General features: G+C 41.8%; 1 protein-coding gene across 4 annotated transcripts in view; it reads right to left on the bottom strand.

The window, feature by feature from the left end:
* The window catches only part of PAX3 (paired box 3), a 79,824-nt gene that overhangs the window by 30,135 nt on the left and 26,067 nt on the right, over positions 1-23,622 (bottom strand). Inside the window, exon 5 of one of the 4 annotated variants that reach the window (XM_040613335.1) lies at positions 4,218-4,226. The exons of the other annotated variants lie outside the window; for them this stretch is intronic. Coding sequence (XP_040469269.1) covers positions 4,218-4,226 — 9 coding nt within the window. The remainder of the gene's footprint in view (positions 1-4,217; positions 4,227-23,622) is intronic. 4 annotated transcript variants of the gene reach the window in all.

The following is a 23,622-nucleotide window of genomic DNA, read 5'->3' on the forward strand; positions in this document are numbered from 1 at the left end:
GCCTGTTTCTCCAAGCATAACAGCCCGAGGTCTGCCCTAGATGAATTTGGTCTAGCCACAAGTCTCGCTAAAAATAAGACACCCCCCCAAAAAAAAAACCCAACATATCAGAGGCCAGGGAGGACTCTGGTGGCGGTTTATTCACCAGCTGCTCTCTCATGTCTTCACGTATGCCAGGCTAAACTGCCGGGCTCTCCCCTCGTGCCACATCCCCAGGCCACGAGGCCGCGGCACCCCCAGCTGAGGGGGACACACACCCCCCGGCTGCCTCGCGCGCCCAGGGGGACGCGAGTGACCTCCCTCGTGTTTACTCGGGTGCAGGCGAGGAGTGCGGCAGGGCCGCCACCCCCACACAAACCCCCAGTAAATGACAAATGACACTTTCTCTTTGTGATCTTTGGGATTTTTGTTGACTTATTTGGAGGCTTTTGTTGGGTCCTAAGAAATGGCCTGTGGCTGAGGCCTATTCGGCCGATTTCCACGCTCCATCTGTGGTATCCATCAGCAGGGCCTTCGCCCGCATTCAGGGCTCTGACACCTGCCTGGCAGGATGCGGGAGGCACAAAGGAGGCTGCGGCGGACGCGAGGGGGGTGGTGGGCCGGGGGGGCCGGGGAGGGCAGCCGGGGTGAAGGGGATGCACAGCAGGGGTTAATCCAAGCTACCCCCTCCCCAGCCCTCAGCACCTGGAGGCTGTCCCTCCCAGACCGCCTCTCCCTGCCCGAGGTAAGGGGGCTCGGGGATGTGGGCCCTCGGAGGCACCCCAGGCGCTCGCTAAATAAACCTCCGGCCGGCGTGCGGCAGGGCTGGGGCAGCAGTAGGTGGCCAGCAGCACATTCCTCCCTGCCTCCCTGTTTGTGTTGGGGTAGGCTTTCAGCAGCTGGCGTTTTAACAGTTGATGGACTAGAAACGCGTCAGGCATCCTTTCTTTCCCCAAAATAAAGTCCACGGGAAAATAAAGCAGCATCTTTATTTCCTAACATCCCCCCATCTCCTCCCGTTCAGCGGCAGGCTCATATTTGCATGCAAAATATAATGAAGACTCTGGAGGCAACCGACTACCTCCCTCCCAGTGCACTGGCCCTTCATTTTGCTGGATTTGCCTGGGGAAACATGACGCCAGGCTCCCCTTCTCCTCCTCCCGAAACCTCACTGTCACAGCGAGGAGCCATTAAAAAGAAAATACACCCTGCCAGGTCTGCGCTAATCAAAACAGGACAAATACACTCTGACACTCAACAACTCCCCGAGTGCCCACAACCCTGGGTGGAGACTACAGATTAGTTATGAATATGGCAGGCAGCGGGGGACGAGCTCAGGGGGTCTGGAGTCACCCCTCAGCCACCTGTGAGCAGTTTCAGACGACGCAACTGAATGCTACGTTTATCCAAGATCAAGCATGCTCTGAAGATTAGTATACCATCCCTAAATTTCATGTCGCGGTGCTCCCACCAGAGCACTTTTGACAAGTTTACCAGCACTCAGAGGTGCAATTTTATCCAATTCCCTATTTACTGCCTGTGCTTCACCATCAAAAGGGTGAAGAGGACAGAGGGGAGATTTGGGCACCGCAAGTTTCACCTGTTATGTCACAGCCCAAAATTTGCTAACAGTTGGACTCTTTCTCTTTGAGAGGCAAAGGAAAAGCAAATTTCAAGAAGCAAGAAACCACAAAAGATTTCTCAGTGGGCTTAAGTTAAAACATGCTAATGTTGCTACATGCTCCTATTTCCCTCATAAAAGTGAAAATTTAGGATCAGCAAATACAGAAGAAATTCTTAGTCTTGCTAGAATTGTATCTAGTACAATGTGAAATACTCACAAGTAGTAAAATTGCTTTTAACCCTTTCTACCAGCATTTTGACTACGATATATCAAAAAAATCCAAGAAATAGAACCAGAAAGCAAGCCTCTGTTCCAGACATGAATATTGCTCATCTAACAAGGATTAAGTCACACTTCAATTACTCCTTTGAAAACCACTGCTATTTGCAAAGGGCATACTTACAAAAACATCTTAAATGGCTTTTTTTTTTTTTAATCCCAGCTCTACAGGCACTTTACAAAAGTCTGAAGTGAGAGAATGAGAGAAATGGGGAGAAAATATGTTGCTGTTTAAGTAAACTGATTAATAAAAGTAATTAATCGGTTACTGGAATTGGAAAAGAGCAACCCCGTCTCCTGTGAGATCTCAGCTGGAAAGTCAACGCAGAAAGGAAAAAACCACCACCACAGTGATAAAAGTGAAATTCTTGAGAGAAGTGGATGGCATTTTTATTTTGTTTGGGCTGATTCACATAGAGAAATGTGCTTTGTACAGCAAAGTGCAAAGGAAAACAGTAGCTGCAGTAAAAGGAAATGGCCAACAGTGACTTTTATTTACAATTACCAAGAGACAGGCTATTATTGACCATATGTGCCACAATCGCCCTCCTTATCACGGGTAGGCCATCATGTCCATTGGGAGCTGTTAATGAACTGGGTAATTGAGCTGCTGACATGTGTTACCAAAACAAAACAATAGGAAGAAGAGACAAATGAACATTTTATTTGCCAATCAGAGTAGGTTCCGCTTTTCAGAGAACTGTGCCTAAGTAAGTGGCTGAATACATAAAACAGTGCATTGAAGGCAAGCAGATGCATGCACAATAATGGTTAACTGACAGCCTATGGCCCATCTGTGCTTAACATTTTGTTAAAGAAATTACTTGACTTGCTAAAAAGACAAATCATACAGCTGCCCCAAGTGCTGCATTATAAGAGATAAATCATTAGCTAAACTGTTTCATGCTTAAAATGACAATGCATATTAACAGTTATGCAGGGACATTTTGTCAGCACAGCTTGATGCAGTTATAACTTACAAAAAATGTGACAGCTCATAGCTATTCAACAATTTCAACTTAGAAGAGAATGACAACACTGTGAAAACAATTTAACTGCACAAACAATAGATGATTCACAGGCTCTTCTTTTTAAAAATATATTTAATTTTTTTTTTGAATGATGAAATAATATGGAAAGGGGAAAAAAATGGCCAGTGTCTAACTGTTCTGCACCATTAATCTGCTAGCATGTACTTCATTCAAAACCACAGAGCATCAAAAAGGAACACATTCCATTTAAAATATCAAAGACTGCATCACCAGCACTAAGAATAAATGGCTAATTCTCAACTGTGCATGAAAGGATAAAGAATTTCTAGAGTGAAAGGAAGGGAAGAGGAAACTGCAAATACAACTACAAAAATCTCTTCTTATTCCCCCACCTCCTCTTCCAAAAAGAGAGATTTGTTTTGTTAACATTAGTAACATTACTTAACAGCTTTGCATGTGGGCCTGATCCCGCTCCCAAGTTTCACTGCTGCAAATTTGCACTGGGAAATATTATCATTATTATTATTTTACATTGAAAACTAAGTATAAAGGAACTGCAGTTAGGAGTCTGATCCTGTTGTACACATAGCACACACATGGGTGTATATAGCCCAGGAAAGCTGCCCAAGGGAGGGCAGAAACACAGACTCGTCTCCTCCCGGCTTAGTCACAAAGACCAGGGCAAGCCAGACCCTCAGCCAGATGTACCTGAACAGCTGCACTACTTGGAGGAGGGGAAGAACAACAACAAAAAAACCCACCAAAAACAATCCACAAAACACACACACACAAAAACCAAAGCAAAACAACAAAAACCAAACCAAAAACAAAGCCCCAGAAATAATGCAATTTGGCAAAGCTTGTGTAGCCTGTGGGAGCTTTCCCTGTGGTTTCAGAGGCTGGTGCCCACATAAGGGGTTAGCTCAGGTTTAATGACTAAATAAAAGTTAAGTTGCTACAGTTTTCCCCACAAAGACAAGACCGCCTTGCCGACTTCATACAGCTGCTATTCACTAGCCTCAAAGGACTACTCTGCTGTTTCCACCAGTATAAGAGCAAAGCTGCAGCCAGGCAAGTTTTGGCCCTTGCTCAATCTCTCCCATCATTCTGAGCAGATCCAGGGAAGGAGTTCAGCAAGAGAGCACTGGCTCTGTGATAACCCCAGGCATGAGAAAGTGCTCCAGCACTAACCCGTCCGAGCACACTGTCACTGGACTCTGAGTCACCCCACACGTCTCTCTGAATGCAGCCTATTGACTCGGAGCGGGGGGCTTTTGGAAAAGCATGAAGAAGAGTCACAAGCATATCCCGTCGATTTTCACTGGGAGCTCACGAGTACCCACACCTGGGGGCTTTGCCCATATCTGGGGGCTTTTCCAACCCTTCCCACAGGGAGCATCCGTGGTAATGCTGTCCGCACAAGTACTGTATTTAACCATCACAGCATCTTGTCTTACAAAAAACACTAGGACGTTTCAAGGGAAAACTTCCAGAGGGCTCAAAAAAAAAAAAAAAAAAAAAAGAGAGAGAGAGAGAAAGAAAGAGAACTTTGCCTCCTAAATTTAGAAAAAGGTGAAGAAAACTAAATAAATCCAAACGAGGTTTGCTTTCAACAACTTTTGGGAAGCTGATGTTTTAGGATATATTTTAATGTAAAAGACAGGAAGACTTAAGAGGAAAGTAAAAATCTCTTGTGCAAATCCCAGAACGTACTAAGAAAGTACTGGCAACACGTCTTCAAGCCAGTATCAGCTGATGGAAGAGGCAATTGGTAACCGATTAAGACTGAAAACATGGAGTATCCTGGGAGATGGAATTTGTCAGCTGAGAAATTAAATAAAGCAAACGAAGGATTCTCTGGATAAATAATGAGACTGTATTAGTGAGTTAAAGCACTGCAAATAATTGAGCTGTCAGCAATCTCTCACTGTGTAGGCAGTGTGGATTCTTCAGAAAAAAAAATTATATTTGGCCCAATCCTTTGCAACAACAGCACGCAAACAAAACCCCTAATATTACACAAGCTGATCAAACTTATTGGGCACAACAATATGGAAAAAACTTAGAAGCATTTTTCAAAAACATCTCTGCATTGCTTCACTGGGTTTTGACCAATTTGTAGCATTGCTAAAACATTTTTGAAGAAAAAAACAAACTGTACAGATGCTTAAGGTAAAAAAAAAATTGAGCATGTTTTAATACATTTTCTCTCTCAACTAATTCTAGCACCTGAATACCATTCTTGATTCAAAACAAACACTGACAGAGCAACTGTTGTAGATAGCTTCATCTCAATGTCAACATTAGTCCTCAAAGTCTCTATGGGAAATCAAGGCTATCCTCTCTTCTTAAACCCACAGCTGCAGCCAGACCACCCCTCAAGCCAATTTTACCTACTATAGAGCTAAAATGGGTTATATGATCATCTCTATTTATCACTCTCAGGACTGGGAATGGCCAAAATATTGCCAGCCTTTTAAAAAAAAAAACAAAAAAACAAAAAAACAAAAACACACAGAATATTGGATTTTGTCACCGAATACACCATTTCCTCTAGAAGTCACTTAACTCTGTTGGGTTTTGTGAAAGAAAACTAAAAGTGATGAGTTGTTTGTGGTTTTGTTTTTTTTTTCCAGACTTTAGTCAATAAAAAAGGTTACATTTTTCACCAGACATTTTTCCTGTGATTGATTTTCCAAGGTACTACCTACTCCTGCCAAATACTTCTTTTCCAGGCAAAATTGTTAGTAACTCAAGGTCACTTCCATCACAACTACATAAGAATTGGGGTGCTGACCTCAAAATCCATCATCTTCTGTCATGGGACCTGGTCCTATCGGGTACCGAGCCCTCTGGTCCCACTGGTCAAAGAGTCTCTGCCTTTATGGTTGTTCCAGTATTTGGGATGAAAGGGGCCTACAATGGGATAGCGGTAGGATGCTCAGCACTCCTTTGTGTTGCTTCCCACAGGGTTTTCATGCCCAGCCCCTGCCCTGGGTGCCAGCACAGGGGGTGCAGCACTCTGTGCACAAGACTCCCTGAAGTACACAATGCTATTTCGTTCATTATAGTGCCTGTGGTGGCCGTTACAGTAATTAACTTGAGTCCATTCGAGAGTCAGTCACCTGCAGACCCTCCTTGTCCCTTGCCCTGTGGACTTTGTGTGCCAATGAGCTCCTGGTATCATCCTGTAATTGCCTTCCTGGTGGCTGCCACCTGAGAGCTCTCAGTGCGACAGCTACACATAACTCAGAACTGCTCTGCTCAGGTGAGATGTGAGCAAACGAACCTCGCAAAACCTATTAGGGCTCGTACCATAGGGCTGATCATACCATTGCCATATTACAGATATTAAACAGACATGAGAAATTGAAGCAAGACATTTTCTACTTTTTAAGCAGGTTTCAAAACTGAAATTTAGGTGATTAAAAAAAAAGTTCCATGCACACACACTGTGCTATAAAGAGATTAACACTATGATTTGCTAATAATGAAGCAAGGTATACAGCTCGCTATCTGTTCAAAAGAAACACGGGGAGCTCAAATTCCAAAGAAAACTCACAATTCTTCAGTCCAATAAGAAAAGCAGGGCAAAGCCCAACATCAGCCGACTGAAGGGACTGATGTGCCGTGCTGGGCTGCAGCCAGCCCCACAGCACCTTTACAGCACAGAAAATGTGTCCAGCTGGGAGTCACTCTTGATCCGTTCTCTACAGCACAGACACATGCAATTCCCATACATTTCCTCTCATTTACTACTTGTTGACAGATGCTGATAAATGCTTTTGAAAACCTACAAGAATTATGGTTGCTGGTGAATACTTAATGGTAGAGATGTCAAAAATTATTTGACTAAACATACACACATTTACACTGTCTGCTTTCAAACCTCTACAGATACTAACAATAAATTTATAACTGCCTATCTGAATTATTAGCAGCCCCCAAAACTGAAAAAGTAACTCTGCATCAAATTTTATGAAATAAATACCCTGGCTTTTCTTAACTATTCTGCCACACACATAAGACAGAAGCAGCAGGATGCCTGCTGGTATAGCCTGTAGGCTTCGCTTGGACACTAACATTACAAGACTTATTTTGACTTTTGTTTCTTCACCCCCCCATCCCACAATATCATTTATTTTGAAATAATTTTTGTTTGGGAATCAAAATTAAATAAAGCTTTAATTGATATCAAGTCCCTTTATATAAGTCTGACATTAACAGAGATTTAAAACAATGGTGAATTAAATGTGTGCTGATGAGCATGCAAGCCACGGTGTGCATGGAGCACAACTTAATAAAAGTTATTTTAAATTGGCATAATAATGTGTTAGCTTAACTATCGCCATCACTACATTAATTTTAGCAGACTTAACCATGGTACTTTTTATTTTGTAGCTGTTTAAAAGGAACTATGATTTTATGCACTTCTAAAAAAAAAAAAAATAATCACTGCAAAGCATTTCCCAGAAAGCTGCAAATTAAACAAATTAAGCCAGGCAAATTAAACGGTAAATAAGGCTGTTTCCATTTTGGGGGGATAGGGAAGTACCTTCACTCTATTTAAAAATATAATTCCCATAGGCATTTAAAGAACTGCCTACACCAGTGTTACCCAGCCTTTATTTAACCACAGACAACGGCAGTCCCCAAGAGGACAGTCTGTGAAACGCCTGCGGCTCCCAACTGCTCCACTTTTCAAGGTTTTGGAGTTTACACACACACACATTTTGTAGGGTTTTTTTGGGGGTGAGGTTGGGTGCTTAGTCTTTTTTCTTTTTTTTATTATAAGTAATTAAAACTGAAGAGTTTTAATTGCTACGATATATGTTGTCCATTTCCCAGCTTCCTCCGCCACAGTGCAACACAGTGGAATATTAAATCCATGGATTTTCCTCAAAAGTTTTAGGTAAGCCTTTATATAAACAAAACTATTGAAGAGCCCTGGCAAAGGGATAAAATTTTAGACGGGGGCTTAGATACTTGTTCGGTTTCTAACAGTCTCATGGATTTGAGGTTGCTTTGGGCCCTTTAGCTAACCTACCCTGTTATCTATTAACAGCTGTGAAGCAGTATAGATCCAATATTACACCTCCAGCATGTGCGCTGTCTCCTGCACCCCACCTGCAACTACAGCCCTCTGGGTCCAACACCCAAGACGTTAAACCCAAGGTACCAGATCGCCATTTCCCACCAGCTTCTCCTGGTTATTTTCCATGATTTTCCATTCTCATGCCACCTCACCCTCCCTTACTGTTTCTAAATGGAGCTTACTTCTCTGCACTCTTGAACAATGCAAGGTGTTATGGGATGCCAAAATATTTCAGAACTCTGCAGTACTGCACTTGCTGACACACCTGGTAGAGAAAAAACATCTGACAGATTATTATGCACTCTCAAACCAAATCTTTCCTACCATGAATTGGAGGAGATATATTTTTTGCTGTCCCAGCTTCCAGACACTTAAGGAGCACAGAATATGCTACACACACTATCATCGACATGCAGATCCTTGCCACAGCCAAAATATACTCATCATTTCAGTGGTCTTTGGATCTAGCCTCTAGGTTCGGATGTAGCCCTCAATCACCCACAGGTATCAGGAATTTCCATGTACAGAAGACACAAGGCAGATGACCTTTAATTTAGTTCCTTTTACCTAGATAGGAACCCAGTGAAACAGCCTGTGCTTTTTTTTTTTTTGTGCATGAAGAGGAGTTCATTGTTAGATGATCTCTTACACACTGAAAAATCAATGCTTTCATTAAAACTGATGGGTTTACCCTCCAGAAATAGGGCAAATTCTCTAAGATAACAGTGAAAGTGGTCCCACAAAGATTTGCAATGTTTAAAACCAGAAAAAAATTACTGAAATGCAAACTTATTAATTCAGAAAATTTGTTAAAATGCCTAGTTTCTTAGTTACAGCTTTTCATATCTAAAATCAGCTGTCTTGAATTGTTAGGCTGTAGGGATAATTGATAGCATCTATTTAAAGGTTGTGTTCCCATAGGTCCTTAACATTATGGGGGGAAGGGGGAGGGGGGGGATCTGCGAAAAGCTTTACGTCAACTATAAATCTAAAAATTCTGGCTCCTGTTCATGCTGCCTTCCAGTGCTATGGCACCACTGAACTGACTCCCTGTTTGTTCCACTTGCACACAACTAGGAGCACCACAGCCTGCAAACTCATACATGTGATGTTGGGTACCCAGTGACACCACAAGTGACAGTCTATAGCTCCCCTGTAAAACATGTAATGAGAAAAGTTTTCTTAGGTGGAAATAAAATGGTTCTCCTTGTTTCTAATTTCTCCCAAAAACAATGAAATCCTCCTAATACCGTAACACATTCAAAAGCAAGAGAGTTTCTTGAAAGCAGACTCCTCACAGCGCCAGGGTGCTTGGCATTTGCCTGCCGCTGTATGAAACTGTAACAGGTCCTAAAACAGGAGCTTGGGTTTGGCTGCCTGAGCCCTATCTCACCTTGTAAGTCCAGTTTAAAATAGAAATACCCCCATGATGTGTACTGGAAGAAGTGCAGTCACTAACACACAGCCTGCCTCCCCTGATCTATGCAGACAAGCAGTATGTATTTTCTAGGAAGTTTAGAAAAAGACAAATATTCAACATCCACTGAATTTCAGCAAAAATTATGTACCTTTTTGTTGTTTGACAGCAAATTTTTAAAATGATATTTTTTCCCCTCAATTCACACCCTATGGAGGTACAATTCTCTGTCTGCTTGGGGTCAAATCCTGCTGAAAGCCACATCAAAGTGTTAAATACAGATTAGGAAGTCAAAACTTGGCCTGCAACCCAGCCGGACAGAACCCGACGCTAGAGCCTGACAGATGCCCCAGATGAGCACGGGGAAGCCTGCCAGAGTGAAATCTGCACAATAGCAGAGAGACAGAAAAGAAGAAAAGCTGCATGCTCCCAGCCAGCCTCCTGTGCCGGCAAAGGAAAACAGAGATCAACTGAGAAATGAGCTCTTTGCAGCTTACTAAGTGGCTTCCTTTTTATTGTTAAAGAAGCTGTGTAAGGAGACCCAGGGTCCAGGTTTAACGCTACCCGAGGGGATCACAAGTCACAGAATAAATTCAAGAGAGCTACTCTGCGAGGGCCATATTTCACAGAATCGTTCAGGTTGGAAAAGATACTTAAGATCAGAGTCCAACCATAAACCTGACACTGCCGAGTCCACCACTAAACCACTTCCCTAAGCACCATATAAATATAAACAAAGTCTCCTCTTTCATCAAGAAAAGGACTGCAGAGCTTGGGCGGCAGCTCCTGAAGGCAATGCTCTCTACCTGCAGCTCCCCGGTAGCCTCACCACTGAAAACAGTAGCCAACCAAGTTGTGTGACACTACCCTCATACCTCAAACAAAGCTTTCAGCTGCATACAAACTCCAAGTAACTCACCACAATACATTACACTGTTTCTGCCCAAAACATCTTCCACAAATGAGCATGCACTCATGACTGGAAACCACACTCCCTATTCCAAACTGTATTTGCCTTCATCTACTGTTTGCCAAGTAATCAGTGTTTCTCTGTCCCTGGTAATATTGTGCCTTTTGGCTCACAGCAGAAGCCTAGAACATTTGTTGTCGCAATGGACATCAAATTAGACAGGAATAAACAGAGAGGCTTCACTGCTGCTACAGCTTACCAACATCTCTGCTGCAGTTTGGGTATCAGTGGGCTGAGACCACTGTTCACCATTGAGCTCAAGAGCCTCCATCTCTGCTTTGAAGTCTAAACATGTTTGTGCACCGTCATATGCTCACATCATTAGGTCTTTTTCACAGGGACATCTCGAGATCTGTGTTGGTACAGCTCCCAGCACAGCAGTAGTCCATGAGCAGGGCTCCTGTTTACCATAGCAATACAAATAACAACAAGCGGCTGAGCAACAGATGGCCTGGAAACATTTCTGACGTTTTCAGTGACAATTACCTTATTCAGACACTCCAGTTACACTTCAAATTGCGGTCTAAAAGCAGTTACCAAATAATACCTTACAAACAAACTTTGACCCAGGCTGTGCTATGGTCAACATTCACTTAATTCTAACATACATCATCATATATAAATGGATTAACCAATACGTGTGGTGGATAACTTCACAGTGAATGCTCAGATTGCAATCTTCAAAGAATAACTTGCATCTGTCGTTAAAATCAATAACGGTCATGCTGTTCTGCTAAGGTACCAGAATTTGTATTGCTAAAATCCTTGCACTGTTTTGAAAGCTTCCTTCAAACATCAGAATTGTTTTGTAAAAATCAAATATCCAGGTTGTTGTCGGGGGTGGGGGGGGGTGGGTGTCCCCCTCTAATTTGATTGCTCAGGAAAAAAAGTTTTCAAAAGTGGTTCAGTCAAAACAGAACCTCATTCAAGCTTCCATGGTGATCTTTGTCTTACTTTTTCAACACCACTTCACTCAGAATCTTTCCTATATTGTTCTATAAGGCACAAAACCAATATAACTGCCATTGAGATTTTTTTGATCAAGATCTAACCCAAGAAAAATAATTAAAATCAGTGTCTGTGTGAGGAAGAGTCTAGACCATCATCTGACCAACTCACAGCCAGTGGGACGTCGTTGCCTGTCTCAGAACGGTCATTTACTTAGAATGACAAAAACAAGCATTGTTCCCTCCAGGAGCATTATTACATTGGAGACTTGAATTTTCATTACCCACCTGGGACATCAAGGTTCAGAAGAAGTTTTGTGATCTTTCTAAGCAAGCCTGGACTTCGTTTTGAATAAAAAATGGGTCGATTTATGGTTATGCATCAAAGTCATGTGAAATGTGTGGTTTTGCATGGATTCAATTAGAGACAAGCCTGAGGCACAAAAAGTTCAGATCCTGATCTGGATCCAGACCCACCCAAAGCTGAGGGACATTTAGACTAAGGCACTTGGTTCTTGTCCATCTCCGATTCCAGCATGAAAACCAGGTGGGACTCACTTTCAGCAAACCCCCGTTCCTCCCCAGATTTTTGCAGCTTTTCCAACTTGACATGTCAGCAGCAGCAGGAGGGTTCCTATGACTTCTGAAGGGATCTGAAACCCATAAGACAATGTTTGAGTCCCTGCAAACCAAAACCATGGCATCTTCCCAGCTCTCACAATTAGGCTTTAAGCCATAAGGAAAAAAGAAAACCCAAATTAACAGCCATATTGACAGTTTTATGGACCCCTGAGGGCTCTGCCTACATCCAAAGAAGACAGTGGGGCTTTTTTAAATTAAAGTGAATTAGCAATCAAGTTCCTAAGAAGGATTCATTTAATAAATTAAAAGGGCAGAATTCAAAACAATTTCAAAAGTAATCCTTTGGCCACAAATAATTCTCTGTACAGTGGAAAAATGGAACATTGTCATTCTGATGCTTGTCTTAATTGGCATTCAGTTGTTTTCCTCTTTTAAAGTAATTGTTTATTATGTTAGTGGGCATCATCTTGCAGTAAACTAATGTTGCCATCAGCTTCATTAGGAACAAGATAAGCTCCTAATTCTTTTCTGATAAATCCAAGGTCTTATTTGGTTAATTTTTGCAACAAGAATTAGGGAGAAAGATTTAGAAATATATTTAATCCTGCTGAGCTGCTGAAGGAAGCAAGATTCCCACCCTCCTCCTCAGCCCCCGAGTCCACCAACACATCGAACAAACTTTTGGCTTTCTGAATTTTGCACCCCATGTACAGCACTGTTTCAGGAGCCTGTTCCCATCACATAGGGTGAGCACTCAGCTCACATTAATTAGCAGAGCTCCATCAGCAACAGGCTCTAGTGCAAAGTATTTTACAGGACTTAAATTCACAGTTTAGCAGTACAGGTATTCTCACAAAGTTAAAGTCATTCCTGCAAACCCTTTTGAGTGTTTATATCCAACTCAATGCACCTACCATTAAAAGCAACGACTTACAGACTCCTAAAATGCCATTCCCTTTAATATGATTTCCTATGGTAACACACAATTCATTGGAAGGCCTTTGCACCTATTTAGGAACAGACAGACTTTCAAATTAACTTCAGTGGAGCCATGACAGATTATACCAGCAAAGGTTCGGCTGCTCTGCCATTTGGGTGTGTTTCTAATTGATGTCATTTCATGCTTTCAGACCATGGCTGCAACTTGGTGAGGAAGGGAATATTTGCCCTTCTCGTTTCACTTTTCTCCTTCCAAGGTTTCTCCCCCTGCCTCCCCCATTCTGTGCTAGCAGAAAAACAGAATCTTGTTAAAGTCTTTCATGAAAAATGGAAAGAGAGAGGGAATCATCTGTCTCCAGAGGGAGAGGCATGTGGTCAGGGCTCTCAGTCAGGATGCTTTAGAGTGGAGACCAGCTGTGCACTGGACAGTCTCTGATACCAGTAGCCCCATCTGCACTTCCACTCTTCTAAAAAGTTTTATGAATGCTTAAAACAAAACACCTAACCAAGCAGATCAAGACACAAACAAAACCCGCAACAGTCCTACACACACATGCTCAAATAAGCCCCGAGCATCTGAACTAGGCTTTCCCACACTCCAAGCAAGCGTTCTAATGTCCTGTAGATGGTAGCTACACAGATGAAGTGGAGGAACTCTGAGAGGACCCAGAGAGGTCTGGTTACAGCTTTTCCCTCAGTGCTAGAAAAACACACCCCTCCTTTGAGACACAGAGCTGCCCTGCTCACAGCACACGGGGCAGACACTTTGTCCCCCAACTTGCAAGCAGGAATTCCAGCTGGAGTCAGGAAATTTCTCCTAGCAAATATGATGCACTCCCAAGGAAAGTCTGGTTTGTTCAACTGCCAGGACCCAACGGGAAATGTATTTTGTCTAAAAAAACACTGAAGTTTCTCTGTTACAGCTCAAGCTTTTTTCTTATGACTTTCCTCGTATATTTTACCAACACAAACTTCAGAAATATTTCCCAAAAGATTTAATTAAAAGGTTGGAACTGTGCTGGTATAACTCCACTGAAGAGCAGCAAACACATTACTGTTATGAGCACACCAAGGTTTGCCGCTATGCTAATTGATGTTTCTCGAATTTAGGACACTAGTGCACAGTGTTATGTACTAAATGCACAATTCAGGCACAATTCAGGGCCGCAATATTCACACTAGACAAGTGAAAATCTAACAGATAATCTCTTTTCTGTCACTTCTTGTCACATCGATTCTCAGAAATACCCCGTTATCATTGCACATTATATTTTAATAGCCATTCAATGCAAACATAATCGGCTTTAGTGAACAGTCATATTTATTATTCCTACAACTATGCTCTCCTCTTCCCCTCCAAAGCATAACCAAAATTGCACTGTTCAAACCAATCTCTTCAGAAAGTCAGGCAAAGTGCCTCCTGAAGGCATCAGAATAACAGTATTTAAAAGAACCGTATTCCACTTTTTTTTTTTCTTTTTTTTTTTTTTTTTTGCTTGTTTCAATGGGGAGCATCTTAGCGTGGAACTAAAATAAGTCAACACCACGAAGCACAAAAGATTGCAAGGATTTTCTGCAGCATGGGCTTGTCAAAGCAAGTAGGCAGCCTTTGTGTGCTCCGGCACAGCGGGAGCATTCCTCCAGGTCTGAGTGGCAGAGCGCCCCCGGCCGCGGCTGCCCTGGGCGCCGGGGTTCCCACACCCAAGGCGGTGGGAAGAGGAGAAAGCAGAACTGCAGAAGTAGCGTTGTAAATGGGATGAACTGGTCAACACGCTTCTTAGGAAATGCATGGCTTCCAGGAAGAATCACGTGGAAAGATTTACAATACCTCCACATCAAAGGGTTTGACGTTGGCTATACTGGTTCTTTCAAAAGAAAGCCATATCTGTCCCTTATAGCATCAGCTCTATGGATTTAGGAAAGAATGCAAAGACATTGAGGAGAATCCTGTATGTACCTTTTTTCAAAAATCAAAAACTAAAATAAAGAAAAAAATCAAATAAACCAAAAGTAATTTAAATACAATCCCCACTTTCCTTTGCTCCATTAAGGGTGCCTCAATTTAAGTCTCAGTCTTGCAAAATGTTCTGATAAATTGTCAAGTTTCCCCGGTTAAAACCTCAGATATCTATTTTCCTTTAACACCTTGCACCGAGGCAGCTTTAAGGATAACGCCTGTGTTAGGAGCATGAATGGGTGACCCTCCAGTACACGCTGACCCAAAGATAAACTTTGACCTGATGTTTGCTAATAACACTTCTTCTTAAGATGCCTTGTTTCTTTTATGAACTACTGCTTGACTCTAGGATCTAGAAGCTGACATGCATTAATATACATCTCTAGGTGCCCTTTGACTTGGCCATCAAGACCCTTTGACCCCAGACTTGATTCCTAAACCCTGTCAATTGTTTGCAAGTGGAAAAAACTTATTTTCTAGTAATAATTAATTTTGGTCATGTTTTATTAAGCATTTCTCCTCTCTTTTTAACTTGTTCTTATTTAAATTTGGGTATAATGGATGCTTATTTCATATAGTGGTTTTCCAGATTACGAAAGAAAAAAAAAAATACCTAAAGATACTCCTTTAGAGCTTCATCCTTTGTTTTCAAGCTTTGTAAAAATCCCAGTAATACTCAAGTGCTTTGGCATTTCAAAAAAGCTCCCTGTGAACAATAATATAGTCTAAAAAGCCTCCTTTTGTGCACTGCTTTTCAGATTTATCTGTGTATTTCTGCAGCTTCACAACTTTTTTCACGTGAATTTGCAGCAAGCATGATGCAGATGCAGTCCTGCAGCCATAAAAGGCAATGGCAAAACTTCCATCAATTCCCACATCAGCAGGATCCAGCCCCTCGGCCGAGGCACTCGCTGCCAGTTTCTAGGCAACGTTTGACATTTTCAGACTTAAATTCTTGAAAAAAGAAATTTCTGTGTCTACACAAAAGAAGTAGATACCTTTATATTCCCATATATTTATATGTACATATATTCCTACACTCGGTACCATCTGTTTTAGCAGCCACATACTCATACTGCGTACTAAAGGAGAGGGCGAGGAGCCCGCCGCCAGCCCATCCCCACCAGCTGAGGCACACTGCTGCTTCCTGGTACGTTCAGAGATGGAAATTTCTCATTCCTGGAATCATGTTACATTATGGCAGGAATTGCTGCACTTCTGCCTGTTTTACATCAGGACTGAGAGATCGCACAAAGAGAACGAACGCTTTCCAGTGCTTAGATGATGTATCAAGTGTATGTTGCACACAAAGCATTATAGCAATCAGCGTCTGGTAAGGAACACCATCAAATAAGAGGCCTCCAGTCTCAAGAAGCAGCACTGGGACATGGCAAATGAGGGGGTTTAGCAAAACGAAGCAACTAGCCTTCATTTTTGTTCATAAAATGCAGTACAGCCTCAGCAATTATAACATTACATTCTTAGAGCTGCTCTGTTTTCTCGCTAGACAAAAATATTTCCTAAAAGCTCCAAGAAAATACAGTTAAAAATTAAGTTTTGCATTTAAAAAACAAATCCACACACCACCAACCAATACTGAGGAAACCAAAAGGCAGGGGCACATCAGGCAATTGCTCCAACAAGGACAGGCAAGAGCCAGTTCAAGAGAAGGCATGCTCAGGTCCCACTTCTTGCTGCTGTGGGTGAATGAGATTCCAGTTTGGAGTGGTAGAACAGTCACATGAAAAACTTTGTGCTTCCAAGCATCCCACTTCCCCCTGAGAGGTACGACCAAGAACGTACCCCACCTCTCAGGTCCCCTGGCTGACATGCAAGAGCAGCCCAGGGCAGCCTCCAGCCTCGAGGCACACTCACCCCAGGGACACCAGGGACTGTCACATGCACAGCATCTAGGAAACCCTACCAGGCAAACAGCAGTCATCAAGGGTCGGTGTGTTTTGTGGTTTTTTTTAAGAAATCCCTATGCATGTCTGAAAAGACCTAAAATTCTCTTTCCTGTTTCCAGAACAGAATGCACCCCAAACAAGGGGGGGTTTGGGCTAGTCTTTTTAGGGCTTTGGGCCTGATGGCTCCCCTGGATCAGGCAACCAGACAGACTTCTGTTGGTCTAAACCAGGAGTAGAGGCAACTGCAGCAAGGAAAGAAAACCTGCTCCGAGTGAGGCCCTGGCAGGCAGCATCTGTCCCACTGATGCACTCTACAGCTGGGGCTCACTTGGTTTGAAACCAGTATCTAAGGAGGAAGCAAAGCTCCCCAAAGCTCATGGGACTGAGACTGGGGCACTGGAGCAGGTAGCCTGACTCCAGGTTTCCCCAGAACAGGGTATTCAAATCCCAAGTTGTTTATTGTATATTCAAATAATAGCTAATACACACCAGGGGACTTTAATGCTTTCCATTTTCTTTTCCCAGCTCAGCTGACTCAGTCCAGCCATCCTTTCTTTGTTCTATGCACCACATGAAGACTAGCACTTCCTTTTCAGTCCTGCGCTCCAACTTTTAGATTATCAGAGCCTACTAAACTGGCATGCTACCCAACAGCAGCATGAACAACCCTCTGGGAGATGCACTAACCTTCCTTGCTCCAGGCAAATACCACTACCCTTAGAAGGTTAGAACAGAGCACTCCCCATCTGCAGCAGAAGAAAGAAGTTTAGATAATATTTGGAAGCAGCTTAAAAATCAAAGGAGAGAGACCATGAAATCAAACCAGCTAGATAACTACACCAAACGGGACTTTCACTGCCATGCATCCTGGTTGAAGTCCAGCTGGGACAGGGACAGCGCAGCTTGCACCAGCTAAAGCTCCACGCTCCTTCTAGAAATTCTCTCTATTTTCAGCTGATGCAATGACACTATCAGTCTTCATAGATTCAAAGGGGTCCTTATAAAGCCTTATCCTCACCAAGCATTAATATTAATAAAGTTCTCCTGTAAGGGGAGAACCTTTTAAAACCCATCAAAATAAATCTATGGATTTAATTCCAGTGGACTATAGATAAAACCCTATGGACACCAGGAGAGACCCATACAAAAGAAAGAGATCATTGGTTCCATACAGTTATTCCAGCTGGAATTCTTAGACAGTGAAGTGTTCGCATAATGCCATTTTTTCTATTAATATGTAGCTTTGAAACTATGTTATGCCTGACGTATACAGGAATTCCTCTTCTTTTCTTCTCCTTTAAAAAAGAATACAGTGGCCACTATAAAAGAAAAGTTGGTATTTCTTCTTGTGTGATGGCAGAACCCTCCATACAAGCACAACCACACTGAATAATACTCTTTTAGGTTATTTGTTACACTGGAGTTCAAAGGAGGGTGCAGTGTAGCCAGGAAAAAAAAAAAAAAATCCCTCTGGTTAAAATTTAGCATGCAAGATCTCAACAAAAGTGATTTTTGACTGTGCCAGTGCTTTTGTTTTCTCAACAACAGCAACAAAAAATGATTTCTTCCTTCTCCCCCACAGTAAACCATTACCAGCTGTTGATGAAGTATTTTTTCTAACATGCGTTAAGTCATATTGTATATTGTCCATTTCATGTGTGTAGAGCATTTTTTGCTACAAATTCCCTACCATGTTATACCAATAAATCCAAGAGTACCACCCAATCTTGTTATACAGCTTAGGGCTTATTAACCCCAGTAGGATTCCACCAGACAGGATCATGCTGAAGGCTAGTTACTTTTATGCAAAGGTGATTGCAGCATCACGCTCAAACCAATGCAAAACCTTTCGGCAGATTTTGCCCAAAGCAACAGGCGCCCTTTCCAACTAAAATCCGTTAGGCATTTTAAAAAAATATACAAGTAGTTAAATAATGTAAAACTTCATGCGTTTCAAGATGGTTCTTGCCACGCTTCTGCTCATGCATCTGTTATTATACAATTCTCTGCATCAGCTAGATCAAGACTAGAGCGCTTCTCTCACATCAGAAATTCACTGTTATCTCCTTGTTTCAATAACAGCGACAATTTAGTGCAACTAGGAAGATAAACTCGGGAACCTTTTCTTATGGCAAGACTTAAAATATGCCTGTCTATGGGCACATCCATTTGTGCAAATAAAATCATGTATTTGTTTTGTATGTGTAAATTCAGGCCAGTGGAAAATTAAGCCCCATGGGGATAATCTAACCAACAATACAAAGAAAATTGTGAGGCAGATCTGAAACTTTGTCCTTAATTTACCCTGTTAGGCCAAAATAAAGCAGGAATCTCATACCATGTGTGCCTCAACGCTTAGGTACAACAGCATATGTTAAGCAAGGAGAGTTGCAGCCCGGCTCTTGATCTCATTGTTTATTGTGGTTTAAAGTCTGACCCTTAACATTATATGTGGTTTAAAACTGTATCTGGAGGAAAGAGAGCGAAAACGACTCTCCTAGGTTCGTAAATGTGTTTGTCTTTAAGGTTTGTTCCAGAGGAAACCATGCGTGCCTTCGCTTACTCCATATGCAAACCTTTACACGAGTTTTAAACATGCTAATGCTCACATTCTGCATCTCAGGTTAATCGCGAAGGGTTTTTTGTTGGTTTTCTACTAGCAGCTTGCCTACAATCCACCAACCCACCACTCTTTATGTATATATGTTGAATAATTATGAAGCAGTGAGTATTTATCACCTTTTCTGAGCAGTAAGCAGAAAGAAATACAATACTATTACTTCCAGCTACTGGCTTTCCCAAGATAATTAGATAACACAGTGGACTGAAGCCTTGGTTAGTCCAATGCTGTTCAAGTTAAGTGATTGACATGCCTCTGTCTGGCTGCTCTATTAACTGTTTCATTTTGTTGCTATTTGCAGTTTGCTTGGCTAATACTTCGAACAAATACAGACTGTTTCTTTAGCCCCTTTTTTCTCTTTGACCTTCTCCTGCCCATTTTCTTTGAGTCACTTCAAACTGCCTTGAAAAGGCCTGTTGAATACGCACAGTCCATCAGAGTCCCAGGTTCATCCCATTCCTTGCCCTGAATGCTTTACTTCAAAGATGGGCCGCATTCTTTAATTGCCCTTTGAATTAATATCAAAGGGTCACAATGCGAGTGCCAAAAGAGAAAGAGGCTTTAATGAAGCAAAGAGCTGCCATTCATTTGCAGATAAGCACGTTTTTATGCCTGACTGGTCACCATGGCTAAATGCTTCATGAAGAGGAGGCAGGGCAAGGCAAAGAGACTTTTACTTAAGTGGTGATTAGTTCAAACAAACAAGAGTAAACAAATAAAAAACAACACAAACAACCCGACAACAGAAAATAAGTTAATATGGCTGAATGTGTTAAAAAACAACCAACATCCTATTGTGTTACTGAGGCCATTAACCCTTTGCAAAATGCGGGGGTTGGCTGGGCAGAGCTACAGCTCAGCCTCTGCTCCAGACCCCTTGTTTCCCTCATCCACTAAAAACATTTTGGGGGTTAGACTTCCACCCTTAGCCTTGGACCGAAGACACAAATTGTTTTAACACAGTCATTTCCAGAGGTATTAAAAAAAAAAAACCCACACAAAAAAAAATATCTGACTGCAATAAGGAATAAGGAAAAGGAAACAGCAAGTTAACTTTGCCTATTTTTTTTCTGAGACAGGGCACATTCGGTGGTTTCCATTTTAATGCAATAACTGTAGAATAACAAACCCTATACTTAAATTATTTATTGATTTACATTTTGCTAATGCATTCGGTACTGTCTTAGAATGTGAGAGCATTCAGCTTTCTTAATTGCCTAAAAGGTCTCCGATATTTTTTTAAAAATTTCAATACTGGGGGATTTTGTTTGGTTGACTGGCTGGTGTTGCTTATTTGAAACCTATGAAGCTGCACTAAGAAAACTTACTCAGCTTCTTAATCCTACCTATGGAGTCTTCTATTTTCTCTTTAAAATACCAAGAATATAAAATTAAAATTAGAAGCTTTAAAGTATATTGTAATGCAATTACAGCCACAATGCAAGTATACAGAAACAAGAAGTTCACAGGTGTCCCCTTTATGAATTCTGACTTATTATTTATAGGCTCAGGCTTCTCTCTGCACAGAAATAATAACTTACTTAACAAATACAAGGTTGGTTTATTGCAGTAGAGTTATCCCCCCATGAAAGAGGATTAGCTATACTCATAACAGTGTAAAAGTGCCTTATAAGTGCATTCACATCAGGAATTGTGCCACTATCTCCCATAACTAAGAAGGTTGTAGGGGTACAAACAGCCCAGAGGATCACAGACCACATTTTTAGCCCCACTTCTTCAAAAAGGATTTCTCATGAATATGGGATACACTTAAGCCTAACCCTGTGTGCAACCTGTCACAAGACCTTCCCTTACTGACACTTCCTGTGATTTTTTTTTTTTTTACTTTTTTTATTTTTACCCCTCTGCTGCTACCCTAACTCCTGCCTTGCTCAGCAAAAGTGCTCATCACCCCAATCCCAGCTCTGAATCTTTATTACTCACCAGAACGTGAAGAACTTTGACCTTAAACATCCAGCTGGAAACTCAGTACTGACAAACATTGGAAAAGCATCTTGCATTTGTGATGTGGAGGGAAGAAGCACAGTAATGAAAAACATGCAACAGAATTACGGAAAAGCATCAGCTGCAGAAGAGGGATAGGGCGGCTTGGAAGTTTTGGTGACAACACTAGCATCGCTAAATTGCATCGTTTTCAGAATATAAAGCCGTATGTCAAGCAGCCCACTAGGAAACTGCCCCATTGTACTGCCTTAAATTAACAGCATTACTGAAACCAGTTTGGGTGGGTTTTTGAGCTAGCCTGGTTTGCAATCCTATTTTAACACTAGTCAAGACCCTAGAACGCTGGATTAACTCTTGAGATTTATTTCAGTAACCGTCAAACACCACGAAGGTTCTTCTAACACCTGATGATCTTCTGTTTCAAAGATGTTACATTTTCTAATACATGTTGCTAAAAATATTAGCTAATTTATTCTCCCTCTACTTTCCATATTTCACATTATTAATTTCACTCTTCAAATGGTCACAGGCAGTTCTGTACTTTCAGCTAGATTACACTACTAGCTGGTAATGAAAGACATACTGCCCCATTGGAATTCCTCTTCTAGAAACCACAGCACAGCTGACCTCCCTGTGATGCCAGCCTCTGTAGAGTATCAGAAGTGACACTGCATCACACTGCATTCAGAAATAGTTATTTATATGCCACCTCCACTCGTGGAAGGTGAATGTTTCCCACATGCGCACATCAGTGTGCTTAAGCACAAGGCTGCGGGGACAGCGAATCGAGCAGCAGATTGACGCCTGGCACAAGCTCAGGGCTTGGGATGGTGGAGCAAGCCCTCGGGAACGGCTTCAAGGCAGAGGGATGAGCTGTTTGGCCAGCATACCATACTAAACCGTGCACCGAAGCAGACTCCTCCGTACCACGACCCGACAAAAAGCCAGGGAGCAGGTCAAGTCAGGCACCACCAGGTTTGTCAGCTTCACAGGCAAAAGATGAGGCTCACAGACATCAGGGCCCCAAAGTTGGAGCAGCCCCAGCTTCACCACCAGGAGGAATCTCATGGCCATCCACAGTCATGATGGAGCGCCTGCATTTTGACCCACTTCAGATCAAAATTAATGCAAACCAAACACATCTACCCACACACCAACAGCCACAATTATTACATTACTGAAATAACCACCAAACATATGGGCTATCCTCTCCTGACTAGCAGTACAATGGCGTTCACAGCTCATACAGGTCTTTTTTGATGCAAACTGCTCGTATTTGTTAGCACACGGTCTACAAATATAGCAAAGCGTCAAAATTATAATACCTGACTATCTTGTATAAATTGCATTTGCAAAACTAGAGCTGGAGTTACAGCACAGCTCTCCAGCAAGAATAGCTGGACTTCCCATTCAGAACATGCTAAGAATCAACATAATAAATTATAACAAATAGCTCACATGCTGTCTGTTTTCCAAATTTAGGTAACATTGCTTTACCCTTACACATTATAAAAAAACCCAAGATATTAAAACAGGAAAAAATGGATTTCCCTATTGAATTAATTCCTCATATTGTCTGATCTGTCACTCCAGCTTCTAGCAGTACATAAAACGTATTCAGCATTACAGTAGTAACTGTTCTAGAACAGGCCAACTGATGGGCAAACCAGAAAAACATCAGTCAAGCCATCTCACATATTCAATACCATAAAAATAGTTAAATTGCTATATTTTGGGAACCACAGAAACACTTTATTATTGCGATTATCATTATTGAACTATCAAGAATTACCATAAAATTTAAAACAGAAGCAAATGAATTTCTTAATGTTTTGTATTACCTAAGTTCTTTACCGATACAAAGCAAAACAGCACCTTTCATAGAGACAAGGCACCTCACACCTGACAGGGGAATGAAATAACCAGCACTACTCCCCTGCGATTAGCTAGCTGCCCACCCAGCACTGCCTGGGGCACGTGTGCTCCTGGGCAATATTTTCCTGGAAGTTTTGTGACAAATAACACCAGACCACTTTGTGATAACTGGATTCAACTATTTTCTACTTTTTCTCATATTTTCAACATTATTTCTGGTTTTACTTGTCACCTAAATAGCTTAAATTATCAGGCTTCAAACTCTGATTATCCAGATTTTTCTATTATCTGCAATTTCAGTAGTAAATGCTATACAAAGTAACAGAATACTGGCAGTAGTTTTATGCAATTATAATTGTTACTAAACAAAACAAGGAGAAATAAAATGCATGTAATGAAAAAAAATGAATCACAATACTTTAGCGCCTAATAATCACCATCTGATCTTGCGTTCAGGAAACTGGGTGAAAGTAC

Source organism: Falco naumanni, chromosome 13, assembly GCF_017639655.2.
Source record: "Falco naumanni isolate bFalNau1 chromosome 13, bFalNau1.pat, whole genome shotgun sequence".
Classification (NCBI taxonomy): domain Eukaryota; kingdom Metazoa; phylum Chordata; class Aves; order Falconiformes; family Falconidae; genus Falco; species Falco naumanni.